We start from the raw sequence: 11,280 nt of genomic DNA, 5'->3' as shown, positions 1-11,280 counted from the left end.
CTGTCTCCCGAAAGATCAGACAGCCCAAGTGTGCAACCTGAGGACTGGCCTTGCCTCTGCTGTGGGCGCCCACACACGGGAGCTTCCCTGACTCCTGAGCTGCCCACACTGACCACCTCCGTCTCCACTGCATGCCTCATGCACACACTCAGAGTGAGGGCCAAGGGTCTTTTATTTCTGTGCCAGGAGTGGGTGGGGCAGGCTAGCCCTGTGAGGTGGGGCCCTTCCTCAGCTAAGCCAGTCAGACCTGCACCCTTAAAGGAATGGTGTTCCTTTACCCTGAGTCTGGGGAGGATGCCTGGTGTCTCCACCTCTCCCTGAAGGCTCCGCCTGCCCACCCTGGAGGGGATGTGAACGGGGACAGATGTGGGAGGAATCCTCTCTGTACAACTCTGGCAGAGATGCCATGGCCTGGAGCCTCCAGAAGATCAAACAGAGGTACATCTTCAGGACAGGCTAAGACAGGGCAGCACCTGTGGGGACAGCTCTGTACATGCTGGAAGGCTGAGCACAGCCCCAGCAAAATTCAGAGAGCTCTGTGGAGTCCCCATCAGGCTTACACGTGCAGTGTGGAGCGGGTAAATTAGGTTTGAAGCCTGCGTTTCCTCACCAGGTGACGAGGGCCTCCTGCTGGACACCACCTGTCTGTGCAGCTGGCTCCCAGGTACTCCAGCTGAGTTAATGGTTCTGGAGCTGGGTGTGGGCACCGGGCACCACACTAGGGACTTTCTCGTGCCAGGAGCGTGGCCTTGGTCTGCTCTGCCTATTCCACCCCTCCTTTCTCCAAGTGACCCAAGTTTGGCCAATGACACCCCCTCCCTGAAAGTCAGCCCCTGGACAGCCTAAGAGACTTTCATGCCCCACAGCAAGGCCAGCCCCTTCGTGCACTAGGGGATGCCCATGCTGGGGCCTTGGCAGCTGCCAGGACCTTGGGCAAGAAGAGGGTGATGAGAGGTGAGGGTGGTCGCCTCTTCCTCCAGGCTCAGGCCCGCTTACACCTCCCTGTCATCACCCCCAAGGCCACTGGCAGTCACTGCAGGTTCCCCGGAGGCAGAGGCAGGAAGGAGAGCAGGACTGGGGCTCAAATGTCGCGGCTTCCACATGAATGGGAACACTCTGTAGGTGAGAGAGACAGAGTGCAGGGCAGCCTCCAGCATCCTGCCTGCCTCAGAGTTCCTGGGCAGGGGCACCGCCTGCGCTCACCGTCTCTTTGTCTCCGGGGGAGTCATGGCCTCCGCAAGCAAGCCCGTGTACATGTCCGACTTCAGAAACCTCGGGTAGGAGTCCTGTAAGAGATGGCGGCCAGCCCTGGTGCTCTGCCTCCTCGCTCTCAGCTTCCCCCAGCTCCAGCCGGCACTACTCTGACCCTCAGAGCTCCGGTGGATAGTGCTGGGGGTGGCCATCCAAGGCCTGCCCTGACCAAGTCAGGAGAGAGAGAGAGAGAGAGAGAGAGAGAGACAGGAACATAGATCGGTTCCTGTATGTGCCCTGACCAGGGATGGAACCTGCAACCTCTGTGCTTTGGGATGGTGCTCCAACCAACGGAGCCATCTGGCCAGGGCCAACTCATTCTTTTGCTAAGTGGTAATTAAAAGAAGGAATCAAGCATTGATTCTGCCTTTTCTATGTAATTGCTACCACTGGGCCAGCAAAGAGCAGGCAAGGGGAGGCTTCCAACTCATAACAAAGAGACGGTGATGGGATCAAACATGGCTGGTGAAATCACAAGTCTGGGAGATCAATGACTGTCAGTGGCTACTTACAAGGGAGCAACCAAACTTCATGTACTTCCTGATGGAAGAACACACCAAACTGGAAAAAGGATTTTTGATGAAACTGAACAAATAACAAAACTGAAAAGGACTTCTGATCAAGACAAAAAACTACCAGTTTTTAGCAACAGGGCATCAAAACAAGTCAAAGATGCCACAGGGACTCAGCAAAATCCAGACTGTGGGAAACTACAGAATGAAAGACATAGTCCCACTTCCTTCCAAATAAAACAGAAATTAAAAGATAAAGAGGAAACCTATACAGTACTCTAGAAAGAAGTTTAAGAGACATTAACCGCCTGACCAGGCGGTGGCGCAGAGGATAGAGCGTCGGACTGGGATGCCGAGGACCCAGGTTCGAGACCCTGAGGTCACCAGCTTGAGCGCGGGCTCATCTGGTTTGAGCAAACAGCTCACCAGCTTGGACCCAAGGTCACTGGCTCGAGCAAGGGGTTACTCGGTCTGCTGAAGGCCCGTGGTCAAGGCACATATGAGAAAGCAATCAATGAACAACTAAGGTGTCACAATGCGCAACGAAAAACTAATGATTGATGCTTCTCATCTCTCCGTTCCTGTCTGTCTGTCCCTGTCTATCCCTCTCTCTGACTCTCTGTCTGTAAAAAAAAAAAAAGAGAGACATTAACCAAGTTTAATGTATGGACCTTGTTTGGATCCAAAGTCACGCAAGTTGAAAAAAATATATATATTTATATATCCCACAGAGGTTGGATATAAAACTGAGACTCATGGACATAGATAAAAATGAAGTGGCCCTGGCCGGATAGCTCAATTGGTTAGAGCATCGTCTGGAAGCACAGAGGTTGCTGGTTTGATCCCCAGTCAGGGCACATACAGGACCAGACTGATGCTCCTATCTTTCTCTCTCTTCCTTCCTCTCTAAAATCAATAAAATACACATTTTAAAATGAGGGGGACTTCTCCCCCCAAAAAAGTGAAGTGCTTCTCAGGGGAGGGGCTGGGAAGGAGGGGAGTAAAGAGGGACAAATATACATATATGGTGACAGAAAATGATTTGACTTTGGTGATGGACACACAACACAGTCAACAGTTCAAATACTATAGAGATGTTTACCTGAAACCTATGACCAATTTCACCCCATTGAATTTAATTTCTAAATTAAAAAAAAGAACCTGACCTGTGGTGGCGCAGTGGATTGAAGCATCAACCTGGAATGCTGAGGTCACCAGTTCAATACCCTGCACTTGCCTGGTCTAAGGCACATATGGGAGTTGAAGCTTCCTGCTCCTCCCCCCTCTCTCTCTCACTCTCTCCTCTCTAAAATGAATGAATGAATAAATAAATTTTTTAAAAAATAAAAAATTAATTAAAAAAAAGAAAAGAAAAAGGCCCTAGCTGGTTGGGTCAGCACAGAGAGCATTGGCCCAGCATGTGGACATTCCGGGTTCACTTTCTGATCAGGGCACACATGAGAAGCGACCATCTGCTTCTCCCCCCCTCTCTCTTCTCTCCCTTCTGTCCCTTCTCTCCCGCTTCCCTTCCCACAGCCAGTGGCTCGACTGGTTTGAGCGTTGGCCCCAGGGCGCTGAGGACAGCTCAGTTGGTCCAAGAGCGTCAGCCTCAGGAGGTAAAAATAGCTCAGTTGATTCAAGCATCTCCGAATCAACTTGTTGGGTGGATCCGGGCTGGGGCAAATGCAGGATTCTGTCTCACTATCTCCCTTCCTTTTACTTAAAAAAAAAAAAAAAAAAGAAAAGTATTGATAGTCTATGGTATACAGAATAAAACTAGCTTCCCTGAAATATCTACATCCTAATCCCCAGACCCTGTGAATATGTCCCCTTTTGTGGCAAAGGGACTCTGCACATGTGATTAAGTTAATGATGTTTAAGTTGGGGAGATTGCTGGATGATCCAGGTGTGCTCACTATAATCACAGAATCCCTATAAGTGAAAGAGGGAGGCAGGAGGATCAGAGAGAGAGAGAGAGATTTTTTAAAGATACACTGCTGCTACACCTGAAACTAAGACACTACTGTATCTCAATTATAATTGAAAAGTAAATTCTCAAATGAAAAAAAGAAAAAGATGCTACACTGCTATCTTTGAAGACGGAAGATGGGCCATGAGCCTAGGGTGCAGCTGCATCTCGGAAGGAACAGTCACGGATTCTGCCCTGAATGCTCCAGAAGCCACCAGCCCTGCGGACACCTTGACTTTAAGCCCAGTGATACCCATCTCCGACTCTCGCCTCTAGAAAATAAACGTGCGTTCCTTTAAGCTACCAAGTTTGTGCAGAGGCCAAGTGGGCAGCTGTGGCCCCTGACTGCGTGAGGACACGGAGTAAACAGTGTTTCGGCATGCTGCTGTCATCTGCAGCCATGTTGAGAGAGTGGAGGTGGTCCAGGTCCTGGAGAGGAACTTCCTGCCACAGGAGGCCTGGAGTTGGCGCTGCAGTTACGGGAGGAGGCACCCACCTTCTTCATCAGCATGTAGATGTGCAGCTGGGCGTCATCCAGCACGTAGCGGTGGGGCCAGCGCAGGCCCTCCAGGGTCCGCTCCATCGTCTGGCTGTCGATGTTGACCCAGCGGGCAGCGCCGGGCGCCAGGAACTGCCTGTGCGTTGGGACAGGCCGGGGTGGGCCCAGGCTCTGCGTGCCAGCCCTCCAGCCGGCCGGGCCCGCCTCTGGCACTCACTGGTACACCGAGTCCACCAGGGCAGGGACCTGGGCCTGCCCTCCATGGCGCAGCTCCTCACACGCCTCCCAGAAGCTGAGGTTCTCGGCTGGGGGGTCCAAGCACCAGGTCAGGACCACCCTGAGCTGCGGCCAGAGTTCCTGGGCACGGGCACCACCCAGGGGGCTGGTTGAGACCTAGGGGGAAGAGGTCCCAGGCAGCGGGCCCCCTCCCTGGGGCCTCAGACAGGAGGAAGGGGCGTCTCACCGCTGAACTCTTTCCTGAGAAAGTCCATGAAGTGGGCCCGTCCCACCGGGTCTTCCAGGAGTTCCCGGAAGCTGAAGCCCCACTGCTCCACTCGGAGCTTCGTGGGCACAGCCGCACTAGGGGAGGCGTGGGGGTGTCAGGGACACGAGGAACTCCTCACAGGCCCCCACGCCTCCCCTGGGCTCACCTGGGCGCGTTCAGGGCCCAGTAGGTGTCGTCGTCCGTGATCCAGGGGTTGCTGGGCAGGCACCCCGACATGATGGGGTCATGCGGCCTGCGCTGGCTGCTGAACTTCAGGTATCTGGGGGCAGGGATGGTGCCGGGCACCAGCGCAGGAAGGGGCTCTGGGTGGAGGGTACTGGAGGAAGGGTCTGGGCTCCGGGCATGGGGTCTCCAACTGCCACCCTCACCCCACTCACGCCTCAAGGCAGACGGAGGACTTCACCCGGCTCCTGCTCAGGGCCTTCCTGCAGCACTCGATCTGCGACAGGGACCATGACCGTGAGACAGGACCAGGCCTGGGGCTCCGCCAGCCACTCCCCTGTCCCAGCCCCTCAGGACCTACCTCTCGCTTGTAGAAGTCTGTGTTCTTGGTCTGCAAGGGGCCGGGAAAGCTACAGTTAGATGGCAGCCCCTGCTAGAGGCTGACATCCCACCCTGGGCTGTCAGGGAAGAGCCTCCTCTGAGGGCAGGGTCTGACTTTCCAGGAAGCTCTTGGGGATGCTAGAGTTTGGCAGTTTGCAGAATGTTCTCAAATTTGCCTCGAGGTTCCCCAATTATCACTAGTTCATGTTTTCAAAAATATTTAAATCGCTTTTTAAAAACATACAATATATAGGGCCTGGCCAGTGGTGGCACAGTGGATAGAGCATTGATCTGGGATGCTTGAGGTCCCAGATTCGAAACCTTGAGGTCATAGGCTTGAGCATGGGGTTGCCAGCTTGAGCGTGGGATCATGGACATGATAACATTGTCGCTTTGAGCCCAAGATCGCTGGCTTGAGCAAGGGGTCACTGGCTCCTCTGGAACCCCCCCCCCCCGTCAAGGCACGTATGAGAAACAATCAATGAACAACTAAAGCGCCGCAACTTCGAGTTGATGCTTTGCATTCCACTCTCTCTCTCACCCTCTCTTGCAAAAAACACAAAACAAAAGAAAACCATATAGGTCATGCTAGGGACCTGGACTGTTGACTGTGCTCCAAACTCATGTTCAGAATTTGGAACCTGCCTGCCACCCTCTTATGGACCACTGAAGGTGCATGGCCGTGGGACTGGCTGACCCTCTGAACACTCCAAAACCATCACTGAGACAGCGGAAGGGAGGCAGATAGCGCCCTCCGGTGCCTGTGATTTCCAATTTTTGTCTCAGCTCCCCTGGACTGGCTTTAATAGGGAAATTATAAACTCATGGTCATGAATTTATGATTTTGAAGTTAGGAAGATTTATCAGTAAGATACTAAATGTAGCTGATCTATGTTTTGGGTTTCACGATATTTGAATAGGGAGCTCTGCTGCTACAAAGTCTGGCCACGTCTGCCCTGGTGCAGTTCCTTCTTGCTTCCTGAGGCCACCAGAAGCCTGGGAGAGAGGTGGCTGGCCTGGCCTGGGGGAAGAGCCCCCTCCCCCGGGTCCATTGTACTTACTTTCACCCAGGGCAGCAGGTGGGAGGTGAGAGAGGGTGAGAGTTAGCAGGGGGACTAGAAATGGGGGGCTAGGGTGAGGGGAGAATGAGACCAGAAGTGGGCAAGGCGCTTGGAGTGGCTGTGTCCATTTGGATGGGCAGATGAATGCACAGGTGGGTGGGCAGCCCCCAAGTAGTCCCATAGGGTGGAGGGGGGTGGGGAGGTGTGTGCATGGGCATGTTGGGGGTGGGGCTGGCAGGGGACATGTGTGCAGGTGTAGGGAGTGGGCCGGGGGGCGCGCATGCATGCAGGGTCCTTACCATCTGTACTCGCCCGGCGATGCAGGAGCCCCGCTCTGGACCCTGCTCCAGCACGCTGGGGACCCCAGGCTGCAGCGGGGAGATTAGGTGGGCTGCTGAGACCTCATCCAAGGGCTATGTTCCTGCCTTCCACTGGCCCCCACAGACTAAAGCTGAGCCTACATGTCACCCTTAACATGGAGACTGTTAAACCCGCAGAGGAACCCAGAAGCCAGATTCCTGAGCCCCCAAGCCTTCTCTCTGCCCACTCCCACCCCAGAGCTGCCCTGAATTTCCTCCGCAGCAGCTTACCCAGCTCACGGCTCCTCTAAGCTCCAAACCCCAGCCTGGCTTTGCCTCTAAAGCGAAATCCTTGACTTTTCTCCCCAAAACTCCCCACTCTCCCTTTTTTCAGCCAAGCTCACTTCCATGTACCTGACTGATCAAGCCCGACACCCAACCGCCTAAATCATCCTTCTTGAGACAGTTCCACTCACCCGAACACACCTGTCCTGCCACCCGGTCCTCAGAGGCACATGCTGGTCTGGCGCTCTCCCTCCCACTGCCCAGGTCAGAACCCTCAGGTCCACTTGTCCGGATGCTCTAGCTGCCCTTCCTGGTTCCCTCCACATGTAGCCCTCACCCCACGTGGCTGGCCTGGCCTACTCCTGGGCCCCACCATCAGCTCATGCACACGGCCTTGGGGCCGGCCATGCCCACTCCACCTTCCTCCCCTTGTCTGGCTGCCTGGCCCTCAGGTGGAAGACTGACCCATTTTCTCAGAGATGCCACATACGCACACTTGCTGAGGTAATCGGGCCCAGAACCTTTTTCCTTGTTTTTTGTTCGTTTGTTTTTCCCCATGGGAGCTTCCAGTTATGGTTTGTTATGACTACTGCAACAGACCCAGACATATCTCCACTGCCCCAAATGGTGAGGGGACCTCAAACCACACGCTGGGCTCGTGGTTCTGACGCGATCGGGCGCATTCAGGGTGTTATGGCCGTAGGCGCCTAGGCCCATGGTTCTGGGCCGGGGCTGACCCCTGACCAGCACCCCCAGAAGCTGCAGCTAAGCCTCACCCACTGGCCTCATCCTGAGGATTTTTATGTTCCCCCACTCAGCTTCCCCAAGTCTCTCCCTTACACTCAGAGAGACATTCTGGTCCTGTGGGCCGTGAGTGGGGGAAGCCTTAGATCCGGTCGCATGACATCTGGGTTCTGATGAGACACAGAACTAGAAGCTCCTGTCACCCACTAGGCACATCCATCCCACGGGTCCTGACAGCACTTGAAGAGCACACACTGGCTCCCGCCGCCCTGGAGCCCCCCCCCCCCCGCGGAGCTCACCGGGGGCCTGTTCACCAGCCAGTATGTCTGCTCCTGGCACGCAATGACCAGCCTGTCCCCCTTCCTGCGCTGCTTGGCTGCCCTGTGGGGGTAGGCAGAGTCGGGGGAACATGGTGCCCACCACATACCGCCCCCGCCCACCCTCAGGCCAGAGCCTGGGCAGGCAGCCAAGCCTGCACTGTGCTGTTTCTGGCCCGTGGCTGCCAGTGCCCGGCTAGGTGCCCCTGGGCTTCCTGGGCAGTCTGGGCTCTGTGCCCACAGGCTTGGTTCTCACCGCAGCTGTTCTCTTGCCTGCATCACCACCAGGTCCCACATGTGGTTAATCTTCCTGTGCAGCTGGTCATAGTGCTCCTGGGGGTGGTGTCGAGGTCTCTAGTGGGTGACTCCATTCCATGTCAACCTCTGGGGTGGGGCAAGGACCTCCCACCGCCCCACGGGGACATGCAGAGTGTGGCATGTTTATGCATCTGCACTATCCTAGGGCCTGGGCTGTGTGTTCTGAGGCCAACTGGGAGGCCTTGAGGACACAAGTGGCGCTTGGGTTCCGCTGTGGACTCATCTTAGGGAAGGGTCCCACCTTCTCATGGTCGACGAGGGCCCCCTGCTTTCGGATATTCTTCTTGGCCAGATAGATGGCTGCAAGGACAGGGGGACAGGCTGCAGAGGAGCCGTCTCTGCCCCCTCCCCCCTATGGCATCACGCAGCAGCCACCAGTCCTGGGAACTTGTCCCAGGCTAGCGCACCCCTCCTCACTCACCATAGTCCAGGTCAGCAGCTGGCCACAGGGTGCTCATCCAGAAATAGGGGGTCTGGTGCCGTGTGGGGACAAAGGCTGTCAGGGGCCTCCTGGGCCTTTCCCATCCCAGGGTTGCCCCGTGGCAGGGGCTGTCCCCTGAGTCTGAGTCTCAGGAGCCCCCACGCCAGGGGAGGGCTGCCCACGCCCTGGCTATATAGTCCACAGTCGATGCTGGGAGAGGCAGGGACAGAGACTGAGGGCAGGCCTGACTCGCATTCGTACGTGGCAGGGAAGGGCAGGCAGCGGGCTCCATCATGACTGAGGGTACACACACACAGTGAGGTGCAGGGATCCTGGTCTCAGGCCCCACACCGCCTCCCTCTTGGACTGGAGGCCCAAGGACCATAGGTATTACCCACTGCGGAGGCCCTGCTGTGGCCTCAGAGCACCTGAAGGCGCCTCCCCTTCACTTGGTCCTTCTACCATAAGGAAGCTTCCAGTCCAGGCCTCTTGGGGACGGGCCACTAGAGCACCAGGCCTACTGAGATTCCACCGCATTTTGCTCCCACCCCAGCTCTGCCTCTTCTGGGAGTCCCCACTGGTTGGGCTGCTCCCAGCTGTTCCCATTGAGCCTGACCTGGAACCTGTAGAGCGTCTCGTCCAGCCGCAGCGCGAGGCTGCGGACGTTGCTCAGTGGATACAGGTAGCCATGCCGCACCAGAAGGATGCCCAGGTGCAGGGCCTCTGGGGTGGGGAGTGGGAAAGCCAGGCAGGGTGGTGAATTCTCAGCTGGGGAGAACTGAGCAGGGTCTTTGGGGATAAGCTCCCGTTTCCCAGCACACTTGGAGCGGCCCTGACACCCGTGAGCCCCAGGAGGCCATTTCATCAGCCCTGGGACCGCAGAGTGGGCTAGAGGCCAGGCTGGGCAGCGGGCTGACCCCCTTACCCTCCTCTGAGATGCAGTACTTCTGGATCAGCCACTCCACGACGTCGCTGCCTGTGTGGCAGAGATTGGGTGGGGGAGAGGCCAAGGCAGGGCAGGCACTTCCCCGATGCCCACCCCCCACCTCACCAGTCACCGCGTGCGGAACCACTGTGATGAGCAACCTCTGGCTCCGCATCTTCACGCCCTGGTCGGGGTCCTGCATACTCATGACCACCCGCTCCATCTGGACAAAGGGGACGTTGAAGGGCTGCTCCAGCGGGTCTGCCCCCACCCCAGATTCCGATCCCACAGACCTGTCCGGGTTGCCGGGATCAGTGCGGGCAGAGATTAACGCGCACAGATGGTGGGATTTCAGGCGGTGCTAGCAACTGGAGGGTGGGGGAGGGCGCGGGGGCGGAGGCGAGGGGCGACCCCCGCCAATGCCTAGGGTCTCCGTTGCTCCACTTCGCCCCTCAAAATGCCAACGCCCCCAGGCCTGTATCCACAGTCACGCTCACCCGCACCCACTCCTCTCCTGCCTCTCCCGGCCTCGATGCCAGGAAACCCCGGGGACGGCGGGACCCCCACCCGGCACCCACCTTGTTCAGGTGAGGCAGTTGCGCACGGGCGCGCCCATCTGGGAGCGCGGGGCCAGCGGCCATGGCTACAGAGCAAAGTCGGCCGGTGGGAGGTGGTATTAGAGTCTGAGACGCCCCGCCCCGCCCCACGCCCCAGTTAACCCTCCCCGGCCTGCAGTTGGTACTAGGTCCCATTCTGGATCTGGGAAGGGGCCGGCGTTAGATGAGCCACCCCAAGGAGTCTCCCGCCACGTCGGGAGAAACTGAGGCCCGTGTCCGCGAGGACTTTCCCAGGGGCTGCGTGCCTGTGGGAGGTGCCCTGAGGTGGGGCCGGGCGATGGAGCTTAGAGAAGGTCTTGTGAGGGAATAGGGGCTCTGGAAGAGGGAGGGGAGCTCAGAGAGGGGGTGAGGACTCAGAGAGAAGATGGGAAGTCAGAGGAGGAGAGGGAGCTCCGTGAGGGCAGGATCTCCCATAGGGAGGACTTTGGGGGAAGGTGGGCTGGGGTGGGGACAGTAGGTCTGCTGTAACTCCTGCCCTCCATACTCAACCTATGTGTGATGCCCTCAGGATGTGCAGAGACCAGGGGTCGAGGGGGCTGAGGGTCTGAATGCCCTAGGAGTATGTACCTGCAATTGTGTGACACCACGCGTGACAGCATGTGGATGCCACCAGGATCTTACGACAGTGTGGCAGCATAGGATGCTGGGTGGGAGTCCTTTGAGACTTGGGGGAAGGTGACAGCTCACTTTCCATCAGCGGCACAGGGACCTGGGTGAGGCCAGATAGGGAACAGGCAGAGACCCCACCTAGGATACCCCCAAGACAGTGGGAGAGGGGCTTTATTGGGAAGGGAGAATTTCTTTATTTTTTCTTTTCCTTAAAAAAAAAAAAAATTATTCACTTTAGAGAGGGGAGAGAGAGATGGGGTAAAGAGCAAGAAGCATCAACTCCTATATGTGCCTTGACCAGGCAAGCCCGAGGTTTCAGTACACCTCAGCGTTCCAGGTTGATGCTTTATCCGCTGCGCTACCACAGCCAGGAGGGAAGGGAGGATTTCAACACACACCTCCCAC

At 56.8% G+C, this 11,280-nt stretch overlaps 1 protein-coding gene across 5 annotated transcripts; it reads right to left on the bottom strand.

Moving 5' to 3' along the window:
• Nucleotides 1-165: 165 nt before the first annotated feature.
• On the bottom strand, nt 166-10,294 carry RGS11 (regulator of G protein signaling 11). Of its 5 annotated transcripts, none has more exons than XM_066383069.1 (17): nt 10,228-10,294; nt 9,776-9,872; nt 9,650-9,700; nt 9,341-9,447; nt 8,725-8,776; nt 8,545-8,603; nt 8,242-8,318; nt 7,968-8,049; nt 6,640-6,708; nt 5,260-5,283; nt 5,114-5,175; nt 4,882-4,995; nt 4,695-4,810; nt 4,449-4,536; nt 4,229-4,367; nt 1,204-1,286; nt 166-1,116 (listed from the first exon to the last, which is right to left on the bottom strand). In XM_066383069.1, exons 1-17 carry the CDS (start codon nt 10,288-10,290, stop codon nt 993-995), a joined length of 1,407 nt encoding a protein of 468 aa, XP_066239166.1. In that variant the 5' UTR covers nt 10,291-10,294; the 3' UTR covers nt 166-992. The 5 variants fall into 5 exon arrangements, 4 of the variants coding, with proteins under 4 accessions (XP_066239166.1, XP_066239167.1, XP_066239164.1 ...); XM_066383070.1 differs by having other exon boundaries at nt 5,260-5,289; nt 10,228-10,292; XM_066383067.1 differs by having other exon boundaries at nt 5,260-5,289; nt 9,650-9,872.
• Nucleotides 10,295-11,280: the final 986 nt, after the last annotated feature.

The sequence above is a fragment of the Saccopteryx leptura genome, chromosome 4 (genome assembly GCF_036850995.1).
Source record: "Saccopteryx leptura isolate mSacLep1 chromosome 4, mSacLep1_pri_phased_curated, whole genome shotgun sequence".
Taxonomy (NCBI): Eukaryota; Metazoa; Chordata; class Mammalia; order Chiroptera; family Emballonuridae; genus Saccopteryx; species Saccopteryx leptura.
The sequence above is the reverse complement of the archived record's forward strand: the minus strand, read 5'-3'. Positions and strand labels throughout refer to the sequence as shown.